This window comes from Saccopteryx bilineata, chromosome 7 (assembly GCF_036850765.1).
Source record: "Saccopteryx bilineata isolate mSacBil1 chromosome 7, mSacBil1_pri_phased_curated, whole genome shotgun sequence".
Classification (NCBI taxonomy): domain Eukaryota; kingdom Metazoa; phylum Chordata; class Mammalia; order Chiroptera; family Emballonuridae; genus Saccopteryx; species Saccopteryx bilineata.
This window is the reverse complement of record NC_089496.1, coordinates 18390650-18408735: the sequence shown is the minus strand read 5'-3', so window position 1 is coordinate 18408735 and position 18086 is coordinate 18390650. Positions and strand designations below refer to the sequence as shown.

At 34.9% G+C, this 18086-nt stretch overlaps 1 protein-coding gene across 5 annotated transcripts in view; it reads right to left on the bottom strand.

The window, feature by feature from the left end:
• Positions 1-18086, bottom strand: part of RUNDC3B (RUN domain containing 3B) — a 165671-nt gene that overhangs the window by 76020 nt on the left and 71565 nt on the right. For all 5 annotated transcript variants that reach the window (XM_066240198.1, XM_066240199.1, XM_066240196.1 and 2 more), the window contains 2 exons: positions 10670-10803; positions 2024-2109 (listed from right to left, as the gene is read on the bottom strand). In XM_066240198.1, the coding sequence (XP_066096295.1) occupies positions 2024-2109; positions 10670-10699 (116 nt within the window). In that variant the 5' untranslated portion in view covers positions 10700-10803. The remainder of the gene's footprint in view (positions 1-2023; positions 2110-10669; positions 10804-18086) is intronic.

Here is an 18086-nt window from a genome sequence, read left to right as displayed (position 1 = left end):
AAGTATCTAAGAGTCTAGCATCACCTTATTGTCCATCTTTAGAAATACCCCAAGACTATCATATTGCTTTAAAGAATCAAAAAAAGTATATGTCAATCAGATTTACCTTATGCAAATAGTTCTTTTAGTTAATATTCTTTATATCCTGGTCAAATTTAGAATCATGGTAGTATTTATCTTCCATATGAAAAATTTACTATTTTATTAGCTAACAAATAGATACACAAAAAGATACTATAATTTGTACCAGCTAGTCAGCTAACAGAATATCTCATAATAAATACTCAGGTTTTTTCCAAATCCCAAAAATCAAATACTACATCAGGACATGAAAATTAAGATTCTAGATATATGATTTCTTTATATTTGAGCCTAATTTTCTCTATCAAAACTGGTCTTTTCTTCTCTTTCAGAAATATGGTTTTAATGAGGCTAAAATAAGTATGACAATTTAAAAGTGTCTAAGGCAGTGATGTCTCATAGAACTATCTATGATGAAGCAATGTTCTATTACCTGTGCTAATTTGGTAGCCATTAACCACGCATAGCTATTGAACACCTGAAATGTGATACAGCAACTGAAGAACTACATTAGTAATTTTATTTCATGTTAATTAATTTTAATTTACATAGTAGCATGTGATTAGTGGCTAATGTACTGAACAGTACATGTCTACAGTATTGAAAATTTTCAATATTTTAATTTACAAGTAATTTTAAAATAGAGAAAAGTGGTTTCTTAAAATTTTTATTGAATTTATTGGGGTGACATGGGTTAATAAAATCACACAGGTTTCAGGTGTACAATCTGTAATACATCATCTGTATAGGCACTGTGTGTTCACCATCCCAAGTCAAGTCCCCCTCCAACAACATCTGTCCCTCCCCCCCCTCCTCCACTTCCCCCCCTTTTCCTTCCTATAATCCCCACACTGTTGTATGTGTCTATACATTTTTTTCTTTGTTTAATTCCTTCACCTTTTTAGAAAAGTTGTCTCTTTAACAAAAGCTATAAACATAAGTTAGTAGACCAGAGCTTGATAGGAATGACTCTTGCCTTAATAGGAACCATTTTTTACTACCATAGAAATGAACAAAGTCCAGCTTTTCACATGGCACAGTATATCATCTTTTAATTGTATATAACCCAAGAAATACAACATTGATACAAACTGACATAAAAAGATAATCAAGCAATCACTAATTATATGTGAGTTATATAAATATTTATAGTAAATAAATAAATATAAATATATATGTGAATTAAATTGTGAATGGTCTATTTATAGTCTATAGAAGCAAAGAAAGAAATGTAGTGAGGAAAGAAAAAGTATGCTATAGAAATTTTGTGTATTTTCCTTCAAATTGGTCAGGGAAAAGTCTGTGCAAAGGAGGAAACTTTAAGTATTGAAAAAGTAAGAATCAGAAATTCTTATTCGAGCCTGACCAGGCAGTGGCGCAGTAGATAAAACGTTGGACTGGGATGCGGAGGACCCAGGTTTGAGACCCCGAGGTCACCAGCTTGAGCGTGGGCTCATCTGGTTTGAGCAAAAAAGCTCACTAGCTTGGACCCAAGGTCGCTGGCTCGAGCAAGGGGTTACTTGGTCTGCTGTAGCCCCACAGTCAAGGCACATATGAGAAAGCAATCAATGAACAACTAAGGAGTCGCAACAAGAAACTGATGATTGATGCTTCTCATCTCTCTCCATTCCTGTCTGTCTGTCCCTATCTCTCTCTCTCTCTGACTCTCTCTCTGTCTCTGTAAAAAAAAAAAAGAAAAAGATATTCTTATTCGAAAAGAGGTATTCCAGGCATAAAGTGAAGCTTGAAATGATAAACCAAGGTAGAGGTTGTTTAGTTGACAAACTGCAGTGTCCTGAGAAGACAGTGAATTTATCTGAGTAGTATGGAAGGAAAGAAAGAATGAAGACTTTAGAAGTGAGTGAGTCTTCATTCTATTTTTATTTCTAAGTCTTTAGGTAACTTTTAGGTATATATTTAAAAATTAGAAAGATTTTTAAACCTGGTTGTTTTGAAGTCTCTCAGGGCTGTAGAGATGTATTCAGATAAATGTTTTTCCATGAGTGCTACTCTGATCCAGGCTCTACCCTGTAAGGAAGAAAGAAAAAAGTATTTAAACAAATCAAAAACTAAAACATATTTTGCTCACTGCATCAACAATGTAAGTATTTAATATGTAAAGAACTCATTCAAAATACACATTTGATAAAAACAAAAAAATTTTAGTAAGATACTAGGTACATTTTTATTATACATAATATGTATTTTGTTTCTCTGAAGGTGCAGGATTAAGCATGTCAGATTAACTTTTTGTCCTCTGAAGAAACAGACCATTAATACTGAGTTACTTGAATTGAATCACAGAAGACATAACATTCTACTTCAATGCTCAAACATGCTTTAAATAAAATGAATCTCCTTATAAAACATGAGAAACAAAGTCCATTCACTTTAATAAAATTAATGACCCTCATATGACTTGTATAAGAAAATTTATCACCTGTCCTTCTAGAGAGAGGTTTTAGACAACTAATTATGAACTAAATTTCATTATTTATCATGCATCTAAATCATGAGTTACTGAATTTGGTGCCCCAGAACATTCTAAAAACCTGTTACCAAATATTTAGACCAGAAAGAACAGTCACACAACAAAAATATCCCAGAAGCATGTTTTAGCACAAAATCACAGAAACAGACAATCCTGACTACATGTGAAAAATTTACTTTTCCTTTGAAAAGGGATAACATTATTCAATAGTTGGGTCTAACCATTAATTTTTTTCAATACTCCAAAGCATTTCTTCTGGATTGTTTATTGAGAATAGAAAAATAAAAAAGATTTATTTGTAGTGAAAATTTTAAAATTCAATTACTTTCATTTTCACTCAACCTTTCACAAATCTCCAGGAAGAAGAACTACATAGAAAATCAAAACACTGCAATGATAGTTGAGAAAAAAAAGTGACACTAAACATATATATATGATGGTCAACTACCAGTATGGAGAACTAAAAGCATTCTTTAGAAATGACTCCACCTCTAGTCAATTCACCAAACTCTTGGATAGGAAGGATGAAAAAGGAGTCAAATCTAGGGAGTAATAAAACCCATCAGGCTAGAAGCAGCATTGTTGGAAAATAAAGGGATGACATGGGTGTGGTTAGCATGCCAGTCAATTTGCCCACCACGCTCAGAACCTCAGAGCTCATTCCGTTGTTCTTGCTAGCAGAACCTACAATGAGCTGTGGCTAACTGGAACAGGAGAAGGGAGAGGCAGGCTACTGGCCAGCAGTCTCAAGGTTTTTAAAGTTGCATTTATGAAACTAGTAGTGGTAGCCTGAATCAAAAGGTCAGGATTTTCCAAACAGAAGTAGGGAAAGCTAGCTGCTCTCAGAGAAAGTTAGACACAGGAGACTGTGCTATTACTAGATAAGAAATGTGGGGAAAGTCCTGCTTCCTGATTTATTAATTTCAATCCATACAAAACTGGGCTACACCTAGTTTCCTGTCCTTGGATGTTTGTGGAATTCTGTTATACTGTGATAATAAATTGTGATAATTTTAAAAGTTTCTTTTCTTTCAATAAAAGAATTTTTACTAGTACAGAAGATAAACAGACATTCATGATGGTTTTGGGGCCATGGAGTGAGAAAGCTGAAAACTAGGTTTAACATTTTAGACTTTACCAGTTAGATAATGATGAACCACTGAAGGTACCCCCACCAGAGACACAAATATTAATTTATTTGTTTGCCACTGAAGAGTTTTGAAAAAAGTTAAAAGTAGTCCACTCTTAAGAACATAATAATATATGCTTGGCTTTGTTTTAAGAGCTTTCTATACACATTAAAATATTTAATTTGTTCAAGAGCTGTGAGGTTACAGTACAATCCCTACATTTTTACACGAGGAAACAAAAAAAGACACAACTAGAAAGCAGCAAACTCATCTCCCAATCACCAAACCAAGCAACCTAACTGAATTAATACCCACATACTCTACCTTCCTTCCTATTTCTGAGGATGAATTGTAATCACTGAAGACAGTGGAAGGACAAATCAGAGTGGGCAAAGATATTCGCATTATATGTACTTAACATTTGATTCACAAGAAAACAAAGAATTCTTACAAATCCATAAGAAAAAGAAAACTCAATTTAAAAATGAACCTCCAAGGGAAAGATGTTTGAATACAGATTCAATTTCTTTAGCAGGTTTCAGAATATTCAGATGTTTTCTTTTTGTGTTAGTTTTGTAAGTGATCTTTTTCAAAGGACTTGCCCGTTTCATCTAAAATTTCAAATTCATAGGGGTGAAGTTATTCACAATATTTTTAAAGGAGTTTTAATATCTGTAGGGTCCCTGGGGTTGGGCTCTTCTTCATTCCTGACACTGGTCATTTATAACCTCTTTTTCTTCTTAAATAATCTTGCTAGAAGTTTATCAGTTATATTAATTTTTTTAAAAACACTAACTTTTGGTTTTGATGATATTCTGGTGTACATTTGTTTCAATTTAATTGAATTTTTGCTCTTATTTCTTTCCTTCTATCTTGAGTTTATTACTCTTTTTAATAGCTTCTTGAGATGAAAGCTTTAATCACTAATTTCCAGCCTTTATTATCTTTAAAAAAATACATAAAAGCCTATTTAAGCCTACCTATTTTCCTCTAAGCACAAGACTCCACATGTTGCATTTTCATTATCATTACTTTCCAAATAGTTTTATTTTAATTGTAATTTCTTTTTTCATCCATGAGATTGATTTTCTATATAGCTAACTATTTAAAAAAAATTTTGTTATTAATTCTACTGTTGTTAGAGGACAGTTTATATGATTTCAAGCTTCTGAAATTCATTAAGATGAATTATAACTCAACAAATTATCAACTTCTGTATAAATTCTATGTGTTTGGCAAAAATGAATATTCTGTAATTTTCTATTTTGATTTTCTTATATATTCCAGTTCTCTTTTATTATTTTTAATTTTCTTGGATCTATTATTACTTAAAGTCCCTTTATCTGCATCTTCTATAGGTCAGTTTCAATTGTCTTTTTTATATTTCTTCATTTTAGTCATTTTTTTTTTTTTTTTTTGTATTTTTCTGAAGCTGGAAACGGGGAGAGACAGTCAGACAGACTCTCGCATGCGCCCAACCGACCGGAATCCACCCGGCACGCCCACCAGGGGCAAGGCTCTGCCCACCAGGGGACGATGCTCTGCCCCTCCGGGGCGTCGCTCTGTTGCGACCAGAGCCACTCTAGCACCTGGGGCAGAGGCCAAGAAGCCATCCCCAGCGCCCGGGCCATCTTTGCTCCAATGGAGCCTCAGCTGCAGGAGGGGAAGAGAGAGACAGAGAGGAAGGAGAGGGGGAGGGGTGGAGAAGCAAATGGGCGCTTCTCCTGTGTGCCCTGGCCGGGAATCGAACTCGGGACTTCTGCACGCCAGGCCGACGCTCTACCACTGAGCCAACCGGCCAGGGCCTTCATTTTAGTCATTTGATCTTGTTTCCTGATATGACTAATTGCTGACTGAATACTAGACACTGTGTATAAAAATTTGTAGCAGCTCTAATGCGGTCTTTCTCAAGGATAGACTTATTTTCTACTGGTAGGCAGATAATGAACTTCCATGCACCATTTAAGGGCACCTTTTGGGGCTGGTTTTCATCTGAGTTCCCTTACTACCAAGAGATAGTCTTTCTGGGGTCTCAAGTAAAAGCCTGGAGTGTTTACAGGGCCCCTCCAATTTGACTGACCTTGAATTCTGATACCTGTCTCTCTAGAATAAGACTATGAAATCTTTGACTGGCTTTTTTAGCCTCTTACCTGCTGCTTTCAGCTTGATTTATAAGCCTTTTGCTCTGTGCTTCAGATGATTAAGTGTTGGCAAACACACCTCCCAGGAAAACTGCACGTATAATTTCAGGCACATCTGTTTGCAGTTCTCCTGTCCATTAAGTCCTGGTTTCAGGGGTGGGGTTTCAAGCTCCAACTTGTTCCGCTAGCCTAGGGAAACTAGAACAACACCCACCCCACCCTCGCCGCTGCCTCCAGCAGCACTCTCTGCTTAGCCTCTGTATTTATGAAATGAACAGATAAATGGCTCTAGGCTAAAAGCTGAGATCAATGTAGGGCTCAGTTCATATACCCTCCTTTTCTCCAGGATTGTGGCCACTCAAGTTCTCATGCCTTGGTTATTCTCTTATGTCTTAAATTGGTTGCTTTCTACATTTTATTCAACCTTTATTGTTCTTGGTAGAAAAGATCCTCTGAACCAAGCTACTCAGTCTTCACTGGAAGCAGAAACTGATTCAGTTCTCACCATGATCATCTTTTTAAACTCCAATGAAACCTTCTAACTTGACTCACTGTTCTTACCCCTTCTTGCTATGCATTCTCCACACTGTACCCAGTTGTTTACAAATGTAATCAGATTACATTACTCTATTGCTTTAGAAAATGTAAAAAAGAAGCCCTCAAGTAGCACCCACTGCACTGAGAATGGCATCCAAACTCTTGATCATGACCACAGCTTCTATTCTACACCTGGCGAACTCAGCTTCTTGTTTGCACAGAACATTTCTTCCCATAATTCACATACTGACTGATATATTATTGCCTCACAGAATCCTTCCCTACTGTGTCCACTACACCCACCACTTCTAACTTCCCTTGAGATATTATGTGTATATTTACATTCGTCTATTACTAAAATGTAAGTATGTAACATTTGCTCTTTGCCATCTTTTTCACCACTGCCACTGTATCCTCAGCACCTACAAGAGTTTCTGACACACAGTAAGTACTCAGTATATACTTGTTAAATAAATGAATAAAACTCAAGGAGATAATTTGCTCATAGCTACTAGGCAATGAAGCCACCAGATAGAAGTGGAGAAAGGAATGATATGAAAAATAGTTATTTTAGAAAGATTCATATGGAATAAAGTCTTAAAATGGACAGAATGTAAAACAAATGGGTAGAATTAGAATATCTCTGGTTTCCCCTGGGGAACTGTTTCTGTTTTTCAAGGTCCTCAAGTATTTCTGACATTCTAGATTTGGGGCCATCATAATAAAGAACTGGGGACTGGAAATGTCAAGGGGTAGTTATAAAGAAAGGTACATTTGTGAGTCAGTAACAGAAAATGCCCATAAAAATGACTTCTATACAGTATTCTATCTCACTGTGAAGTTCTAGTGTTTAACAACTCTGATGTATCTGTGGTACACCTGCCTCTGCGTCTTTCAGTAGAACACTGGCTAACTGCCTCTGGGACAGAGCAGTGACAAGACCAACTTCTGAGCAAAGGAAAACACAAGCAAGAAGAGACAAAAACCACTAGGTAGGATTAAGAACACAGGTCATAAGAATGTATTAAGAATAACATCCATAGTTATGGCACAGTATAGGTGCTCAATAAACATTTATCAGGTAGAGGGATGCATGGATACACAGATGGCTGATGTGATCAATATAGTAATAAATTGGTCTAATATTTTAAATTTGATAACAGACGGAATGTGAAGGGTGAGCAACCACAAACTAGGAAAGCCAAACCAGGCCAAAAACAGTAACTGTTCTTAAAAATGAAGAAAGTGCACAGAAGCACGCGCGTGCACGCACACACACACACACACACACATGCATACACGCACACACATGCACACGCACACACAATATGCAGCAAGGTGGAAAGAACTCAAGAACAATACAGACTTCATACTTCGAGGCCCCAAACTTAAACAACTAAAAGGGGAAAAAGGATTTCTCAAGCTTGAAATCAGCTGGAATACTACGAAAATCCAATCAGGATATCTTTAAAATCAACAACAGCAGCAACTAAGTATGCAACTAGGAAAGTTTTCTGTTGGAAATGATATATTATGCTTAGAGGTATTCAGCCCAATAGCAGATGGGACAGATGAGTGAGTTCAGAAGAGAGTGAAATAAATGCCTGTTAAGATGAAGTTATTTTTCTAAGACTATTAATTCTAGTCTGAAACCTAAAGAAATAAAATAATATGGAAATCCTCCTATGTCCCAGAAAAGAAAAATGAAAAAATATCTGAGATGGAACAATTATATACATGATTTTCAATTCAAATATTTTATTCCATTGTTAGGCTATATTTAGACCCTAGAAAATCAGTTTGACTAGTCACAGGCTAAGCAAAGAAAGGGAACGGTCTGCATTTCATAGGCCTTAGAGTGACTAAGTATCAGATTTCCCAAGGTGGAGAGTTTCTACAATATGAATCTAAATTGTATAGTGGTACTAAGACACAGATAATCCTGATTCAACCAACTCAACTAAAATAATGTTTTTCTGCTGAATTAATTAATCATTGCTCCACAAATGCATCTTGTCTTCTTCTGTTTAAATGTCATCCACATAACCCTAAAAGTGTGATCAGAGTGAATCTGGCTTCTTATATTAAAAAATGAAGCTCTTACTGTTCTGATCCCAAGTGTATGGAAATAGGTTGGTTGCTTCAATTCTGCTATGTTTTCACAAGTGTCAAGGTTGGAAGAGAGTACTATATATGCTGGTAGTCAGTACAGACTGCAGTTTAAAGGCCCAATAAACTAGCCATCTGAGGTAGTATTTGTTTAATCTTTCAATCCTGACACTTGGCAGGTGTGACTTACTGAGGAGCCTCTCTCTTCCCACTGCAGTGAATACAGGCAGAGGCAATCTTGCCTGGAGATTCTCCCCCAGCATAACCAGGCAAAATATAGAGCTCTTTTCCCCCACTAAATGGAATCTGTTTGAGGCTCAGTCAAAACAAAGGCATACAAGGAGGATTTGGAACATGATTGTTCTGTGGTGTTTTGATATTCAACAGCCGTTTTTACAGAATAAATATTAATTTCTCTGCTGGACCGCATATTGCTGCGCAGGGCCCAGCCACAGAATCTTACTGAGAGGTGGTGGGCTAGGGCTTAGGTTCCCCTGGGCCACTCAGGTCCAGAGGTGATATTTCTAATGTTTGTTAACTTTTCAGTTACCTTTAGCACTCTGAGGTATGCTAGTTCTATACATATATTCTCTGCTATATTGTGCAAGTTTAGAGCACACTTATTCTATTAATCTCTCCTACTTTTAATTTGAAAATAAGAAAATAAAGTTTCTGTAGCACCTGGGCAGTTTCTGTTTTCATAGACTTGATTCAAATTACAGTTTAACCTTAACTTACAGAAACCAAGATATTATTCTTAAACCATAAGGAGAATCAACACAAACTAACTAAGATGCAAAGGAGAATCCACATTGTACATTTTTTAAACAGGTAAACAGACAATTAGAAAGTAAATAAGTAATTCAATAGTTCAAGAAAATGAAGAACAAATAACTAAGACAATAACTGTGACTGAAAAGAAACTTGTTAATAAACAGGGTGAAGCAAAAGTAGGTTTACATTGTGAGGACCCAAAACACAGAATTTATTCTTGTATTATTATTTTTAATTATTCTATTATTTTCCATACAAACAACTGTAAACCTACCTTTGCCCCACCCTGTATAATAAAAAACAAGATGAAACATCTATGGGAAAAAAGGTTTTAATTAAAAAGTATAGTTATAATTGATTTAACAATAAAGACATTTATTGGCCTAAAAAAATATGTGAAGCAGAAGAAAACTGATTCAATCTAGGAGTTACAAGATACTGAAGCAAAAAATGAACTGTTGTTCAGACAATCTCTTGACTGGAGACTGGCAGGAGGCTGTGAAGCAGGGAGCAGTGGTTTTAGAAAGTGAAGGTGACAAAATCATAGCTATCAACTTTATCCAAAAATACACTTCCATTTTGTGAATCTTAAGCTGTTTATTTAGGTTTCTAATTATGTTGCTGAATTTAACTATTATAAATCTTGTTTAAAAACTTATTCAGTTCATGTTTTATAAAATGTTTTAATTTCAATATATATTAGTCAATTTTGAAAACCAAAATTTTTCCAAAAGATAAAAAGAAATCCTAAATAAAAATATAAATAAGAACAATAAACTTAGAAATTACACTTTTGAAAGATGATTGTTATGCTTTTGTTTATTATACAGGCTTGTAATTTCTAAGTTTATAATTAAGAAATAATGAACTGAATTATGTCATGATCTTAAAACCATACATATCTATTTTCAATCTTTACCTTCTACTTAATTTCATTCACAATTATTGTGTCAAATAGCAAAGAAAGCTACTGTGACAATCCAATTGTTTAAAAACCTCCTAAATTAAAGGTGACTTAGCTTATATCAGCAGCTCTGACATTTTACAATCTTAACAATCATAAAGACTCCAAAGAGTTTTTATAATTTATTGACATAAAAAAGTATGTGAGGCAGGATATGAAAAAGGTATGAAATAGGATATAGTTCATTGTTCTTCTCAGTAGTGACTAGCTGCATACTTTCCCGCTATTCATAAGGCCACAGAGAAGATTCAAGAGCCTTCTAAAATAACTATATGCAATAAAAAATGAAACCAGCCTCTGAAAGATATTAAGGTTAGTTAAGTGCTTAATTACAACAAAGACAAAAAAAACACTATTTTATATAGCAAAGAGCTCAAAATGTTCTAATGGGGCCAAGACTGCTTAGTATTATACACATTGTACATTATTATCTCCGTCTTACCTTAGCTCTAGAGGAACTGACATTTTCCATATTTTCAATGCTGCAGATACAATTCTGGGAAACTTTCCGGCAAGCCACTCTGATATAGTCCCAGAAGCTACGAGGACTTTCATAACCAAACCAGGTTACTTGACCTTCAGGAGACAAATTGTAATACAAAATAAAAGAAAACTAGACTAGAAAATTCAAAATGCAAGAACAATAAAACTCTGGAGTAAAGGGTGGTGTGGTGTGCTTTAATGGAAGGGCCCTGGTCTCAGCATCAAAGAGCAACTTCGATTCAGTTCTGGTCCACTTTTACCTAGTTGTTACTTTGGGCAATTTACTTAGTAAACCTAAAGCACAGCTTTCTCAACAATAAAATCAAACTAAATGAAGTAAAAAGGGTCTGCACACTAAAACAATCTCCTGCAGTTTAATATCCTATTGTTCTAACATAGTCTTTTATATATCACACAGATAATTTCCTGGTGGTTCTAGTTAAGCATAAATTTAAATTTCACCAGTTGTATTCTAAAGATTTCTCTACTCAGAAAAACAAGAAAAAATATATAGCCCTTTTTCTCCTCTTCATAGACATACTTCAAAAAATGAAATAGTGTGTGTGGTCTACGCTACAAGCAAGTATAATCAATTAGAATCCTACATTCACAAATCATTCACAATCTTCTACCCACCCATTCTCACCCATAAGGCCATCAAGCTCCCCTGTAACTATCAGTCATCTGCTCTCAAGCCATTACCAACGCATGAAGTCCTTCAGGAATTTACCCCTCTAATGTTTCAAATTTGAGTAATTATGTGTCTGTTGATGAACAAATGTTCTTTTCTGTGTATCTTATATTGGTATTAATATTTCTATGCAGGACTTTGAGTAGTAGATTCAAGGGAATCATTTTGTATTCTTAGTATTTCTAAACAGATATGAGATATTCTAATACTTCTGCAATTAATCTTACCTAGGGAAGTTGTTTAATCTTAATGTAGAAATCTTAGCTTTTATATTTTTAAACTGTGGTTCTTTGTTTTCAATTAATTTTTTTTATCTGCAACCCTCCTTCCCCCAGTAATAGGTTCACTCTAAGCAACATCAAAAAGTGTTCTTGTCAGCAAGCACCGTTTTAGGAGCTGTCTGAAATAATATGAGTGATTTCCAACTACAGCAGCCCATAAAAATACCTCGGCTTCTTCTTAAAAATACTTGTGCCTGGGCTCCACCAAAGCTAAATAATCAGACTCTTTAGGGGAGGATCCAGGCATTCGTGTTTTTAAAAAAATCACCATGGTATTTCTAATAATACACTTATGGGTAATCAACCAAGAGAAAGCCTACCACCTATCATGACAGGTAACTCCTAACATCATTCAGGATACTTTATTTATTTACTTTTTGTATGTGACAGAGACAGAGAGAGAGACAGAAAGAGGGACAGATAGAGACAGGAAGGGAGAGAGATGAGAAGCATCAATTTTTCGTTGTGGCACCTTAGTTGTTCATTGATTGCTTTCTCATATGGGTCTTGACCGGGAGGGGTGTGGCTACAGCAGATCGAGTAAACCCTTGCTCAAGCCAGCAACCTTGGGCTCATGCTGGTGAGCTTTTGCTCAAACCAGATGAGCCCGCACTCAAGCTGGTGACCTTGGGGTTTCTAACCTGGGTCCTCTGCATCCCAGTCCGATGCTCTATGCACTGCACCAGGCCATTAAGGACATCTTAAAGGCCTGATCTTATAAGCCATGTATGGATCCTCCCTGTGTTCTGGCACAGTTCCCTGTGCTTACTCATCCTTGCAATGACCTGTTCACGTGACTGTCTCACATATTAAGGGATAAAACTGGAAAGGTAGGGATTGTGTCATCTTTGTCTTTAAATTGATCTCCAGCATTTGACACAGTGCGTGGCTCACAGTAAGCATTCAATAAATATGTGTTAAACACATCAACTGGTAAATCAGCACAAAACAGATCATCTTAATTGAAATGCATATAAAAGTATGAATTTTAAAAATCTAATTAGTATCTTTCTATAGTAACAGTTCAATGACAATCTGGTATCAAGATGCCTCCATGCTAGATTCCAAATATCAAATATTCTGAACCAATGTATTTACTTTTATAACATATGTGTGTATACATATATATATACACACACAAAAGAAAAGCATCTACAAATCCTTACTCAAATGTCTTTAAAAATCAAATATTACTAAAAAGAGAAACTAGAAAAAAAAAATCAAATATTACTATCAACCAACAGAAATCTATAGGAATATACATTTATAATCTCCCTTTTTCGTCTCATTCTCTCCCCATCATTGTTCTTTGCTTCTTCTTTAATAAAAGAAGTTTATGGAACAGATGCTGAGGATAGTTTCATTTTTAGGACAATTTTCATGTCATCACTTTATTAGCCAATTAGAGAGGAGGCAGGGTGCCTCGTAGTTGAGAATATGAACTTTTGAGTCAGGTGGCTTTCTAGCTATGCGATCTTGAGCAAATGACTTCACTCTGGTTTTTTTTATATAAACTAACAATAACTGTGGTACCCACATGATGAACAATTGTAGATGAGATGAGAAAGGTGTGAACAGCAATTATACAGTCTAGTCCTGAGGGTAACAGCCACTATGATTATTACTACTACCGTATAACAGTCAAGGACCCAAGCACCCCTTGTACCACACAGTGGGGATGGCATGCAAAGCTCACTTTTTTCCTATTATTGCTTAGAATCAAGAAAAATCTTTAAAATCTATTCCCTAATCTAACTTTTTCCCATATTAACCATTCTAAATTTATCTCCCCAAAATGTGTCTAGTCTTAACTAACTTTCTTTGCCTTCTATTAATTGGATTACTGCATAATTTTAAAAAGAGAGGTATGGCTGTCAGGTTTCCTTCAAGAAACAGCACTAAACACTGGCAGGTATCTTAAAAATGGAAGAATCACAAGGTTTTTCTGACGAGTTTATTTTAAACCTCGTGAGTCAGACATGTCTGAGGAAAAATAGGAAAGGAGAACTGTCGAAAATCAAAAGCATATAACAAAGTCCCATCTCGAAGGAGAGGAAAGAAAAATATAGAAAAACTAAAAATCTGCATTTAGGTTAAACAAAGAAGGAATGGGCATTAAATCCTTAAAATTCCTGCTATGGGTAGGATATGCAATCTGTAAGACTTTGATCCAAGAGATAATGACAAGATTTCCTATATTACAAATTGAGAAACTAAACAATAAAAATGACATATCATCATAATTTCCAGGGTTTTAAAAAGCTAGTAGTATATTCATAGTTCTCTACTCAATAAAATAAATATGAGCATGACTTGGCTTGATTCTGCCTTTCCTCCTCTTCCATGTGCATCATTTCCAAAATGAAGTTCTTACACCGAGACACTGAATTGTTGTTCACATTCAAAAGGATTGGCTTTGATGAACAGAAGGTAGTTTCCCTTGTTAAAACTTCCAAACAAACTCTTATGTAATTGTATATCCTAGAATTTTATTTAAATTATTAAATAATTTTTGCATTTATGAAAAGGGTTCAATTTAATTAAAAATAATAGAAGTGTTCAATTGTTTACTTGAAAACATTACTACTTGAATATTACTTTTACTTAAACGTAAATTAACTGCTAGCAAAAGATGTACTTAGTAGTCAACAGGAAAACTGAAAAAACAAAATTATAAGCTTATTATGTGTTTAAAAACAACAACTGAAGTAATTATCACTTCCAAGATAGTCCTATTTCCTTTAAAAATAACCACAAAAGCAAATCACATTACAAGAAACTGACTAATCTGTATTCTGAAGAAATTTTATTCCACAGAAGAAATACACTGTCATTTAACAATTCTCTTTTTAAAGCCCTTGTTGAGTATAGGTGTATAATGTGCTTTCAATTATATATATTCTTAGAAGTTGACTTTTTATCAATGACAAAGTTAAACAAGCTTTTTGAAACTTATTCCCATTACATGAATCCAACTCTAATTCATTTTAGGAACAGCAATGAGTGGTGAAAGGTTTCCTAAACTAAAAAGGTATCTGCTACCAGCTATACCTCGTTATCAGCACCTAAAAATAGCATGTGATCTCTAGAATCCAATATTATTTTAAAATTACTCTTCTACATTATTTAACTCAAACATCTATTCACTGACCACAATATGTTTGTGTTTTGTTTATATCTTATGGCCAGAACAAAACCTTCGAAGAACAAGAACAAAAATTTCTAAAGTAGTTCTCTACTAAGTAGTGGCTGATGGCACATAATTTTTGGATAATATATAAATGAATCTGTTAAGAGACTTATCTCCACCTTTTATTAATGTTTAACTATGCAAAGAGCAAGTGAAAAAATAGTCTCACAAGCTGAAGATTTTTAGCCAATATAATATATCACCTAGATGACAATATAAAAGACTGTTGCCTTGGAGCTGTTATTCAACTAGACAAGTAATAAAAGTCACATCAAATTTTAATACATCATTCCGATATCACTGCAAATGTTTTCAGTAAAAGGAAATTGATTACTTATAGTTATTGTTGGCAATTTATTACTATTTAACTTTTCACTTTAAATTTTGTAACAGTCCTAAGTTTCTTACTGCTAACCTATACAATCAGTTTGATATTTTCTACCATATTAAACAGAGATTTAATATTAAATTAATTTTTTTTATTAAACAGAGAAAATTCCCATTTCTGTAAGAGGTTAGAATCTTTTCCTTTTAAAAACATAGTATTATTAGTTGACGTTCATATTTATATTTATTAGACCACTCAAATTTGAAGGTAAAACTATGACCTTAAAAATATTTTAAATAAAGTTTCTATTAATGTTCTTTAAAACATAACACATTTACATACTTTTAAAATAACTTTACACTTTAAATTAAATTTTAAGAAGTCTGAGTCTAGATTGGATATTTATACCTATATTGCTCATTCTGTATGTTACTTATAGGATGCTTCAAAGGAAACCATTTAACAGATATGAATCACAGTTACTATGAGATATAATTTTTCCTTATTACAATTAATGTTCTGTTCACTGGTAAGAAATTTATCATAATCAACAGTTCAAATACTATAGAAATGTTTATCTGAAACCTATGTACTCATAATGATCAATGTCACCCCATTAAATTTTTCTAAATAAAAATTTTTAAAAACTATCACAAATATCTAAAGTGTATATCTAGACAATAAAAATAAGTCAATTATTACTCTTCCAAAACCAAAACTTAAGATAAACAGTTCACCCAAAAATTTGAAAACTGAATATGACTTAATAGGCTAATTTAATTTGACCATCTTTCCAAGTATACAAAAGTTTTATTTTTTTTCCACTAGTGTTTTTACTATAAATTTAGGATATTGGCAGGTTAAAGTACTGATGCTGAAGTCCATACAGAGAGCTACATATAAACGTGTAGGCCTGAAGAAATCAAGCATAATATATCTCAGTAGTGATGAAAGGAATATAAACAAAACAAATTGTTCAGAAGGATTATTTGTGGGAATTAGGACTGAGGAAGTGAGAAGACATTTTCTTCTACTTCCTATCCTTTGTCGTATTGTTTTCTTAAAAAATACTGAGTGTGTATTTCCTTTTTAATTAAAACATATAATAAAAGGCTAGGTCATAAGTGGAGGGGTCCAGCAATGCTCTGCATACAGGAACTCAATAAAAAAGTTTTGAAAAAGTGAATAAAAGTACGTATTTTCCCTGGTAAAAAGGAACCTACAGGGGTCCCCAAACTTTTTACACAGGGGGCCAATTCATTGTCCCTCAGACCGCTGGAGGGCCACCACATAGAGTGTTCCTCTCACTGACCACCAATGACAGAGGTGCCCCTTCTGGTAGTGCGGCCAGGGGATGGGGAGCGGATAAATGGCCTCAGGGGGCCGCATGCAGTCCGCAGGCTGTAGTTTGGGGATGCCTGCGAATATACTCTCACTAATGGTTCAAAAATGGCAAAGCAGTTATTGTGGATACTGCCCATATATGTATTACTGAATGACTATAGAAAATTCACACAGCTTCCTTAGCCCCTGGTTTGCATGTAATACAAATATTATTACACAGCACTTACAAAATTGAGAAAATAACCAATAAAAAATGTCATTAAGTGTTCTAATAAAATATAAATAACAGATGTACTTGATTATAAAACAGTACTTAAAATCATGGAGCTTAATAGAAATATGGAAGGGTTCACATGGAGAGGAATGAGAGTAAATGGATTATTATTTGTGTGAATTTACAAGATTTTAATTAAAAAATCAGCATAAGCATACTTGTGCCCTCTAAATTAACAAAAACAAAACCAGAAAGCTTTTCAAAACCCATGCAATGTACTAAAAAAGATCCCTTAACTGATACAGCCCTCCCCCGTAAGTAAATTCCACGCTCCCGCGCAGCTCAGTGGCGGGAGACATCACCAGCAGTGGGTACCTTGAAGAGTTATTTGGAGATGAGCCAACCATCTGCAACTTTGGAATCTCTTTAAAAAGTAAACAATGACGACAACAGACATTTAAGAAACCTGCCATGAAGTTTATAATTGCAAACTGAATAGCCCAAATTAGATGGCTACACGTAATTCTGACACAGTAAACACTAAACTCAGTTAAGATGAATATAAACTACATGCTCAGCACCTAAATCAAACTGGTCCCTTGTAGCTTATTTTATTGGAGAGACTGGGGTGTATGTAAGTCACAGAAATATGTCCCCTGTTTACTTCCACCTCCATCATTCTTTCCCAAGTATATGTCATGATTTAATCATCCCTAGTATAAAGTGGGAAATAATTACTGAATCTACTATAAAGCTCAATTTATAGATCAGGTGTTTTGTTTTTAGACTGTTACTATATTAGCTTTTATGCCTTGTTTATGGATATTATTATTATTATTTTTACAGAGACAGAGAGAGTCAGAGAGAGGGATAGACAGGGACAGACAGACAGGAATGGAGAGATGAGAAGCATCAATCATTAGTTTTTCGTTGCAACACCTTAGTTGTTCATTGCCTTCTCATATGTGCCTTGACCGTGGGCCTTCAGCAGACTGAGTAACCCTTTGCTCAAGCCAGTGGCCTTGGGTTCAAGCTGGTGAGCTTTTGCTCAAACCAAATGAGCCCTCGCTCAAGCTGGCGACCTCGGGACCTCGAACCTGGGTTCTTTGCATCCCAGTCTGACGCTCTATCCACTATGCCACTGCCCGGTCAGGCTATAAATATTATTTTGATCTTGGCTCTGAAATGTGTGAAAAATTTTTTTTTTATTTTTTTTATTTTTTTATTTTTCTGAAGCTGGAAACAGGGAGAGACAGTCAGACAGACTCCCGCATGCACCCGACCGGGATCCACCCGGCACGCCCACCATGGGGCCACGCTCTGCCCAC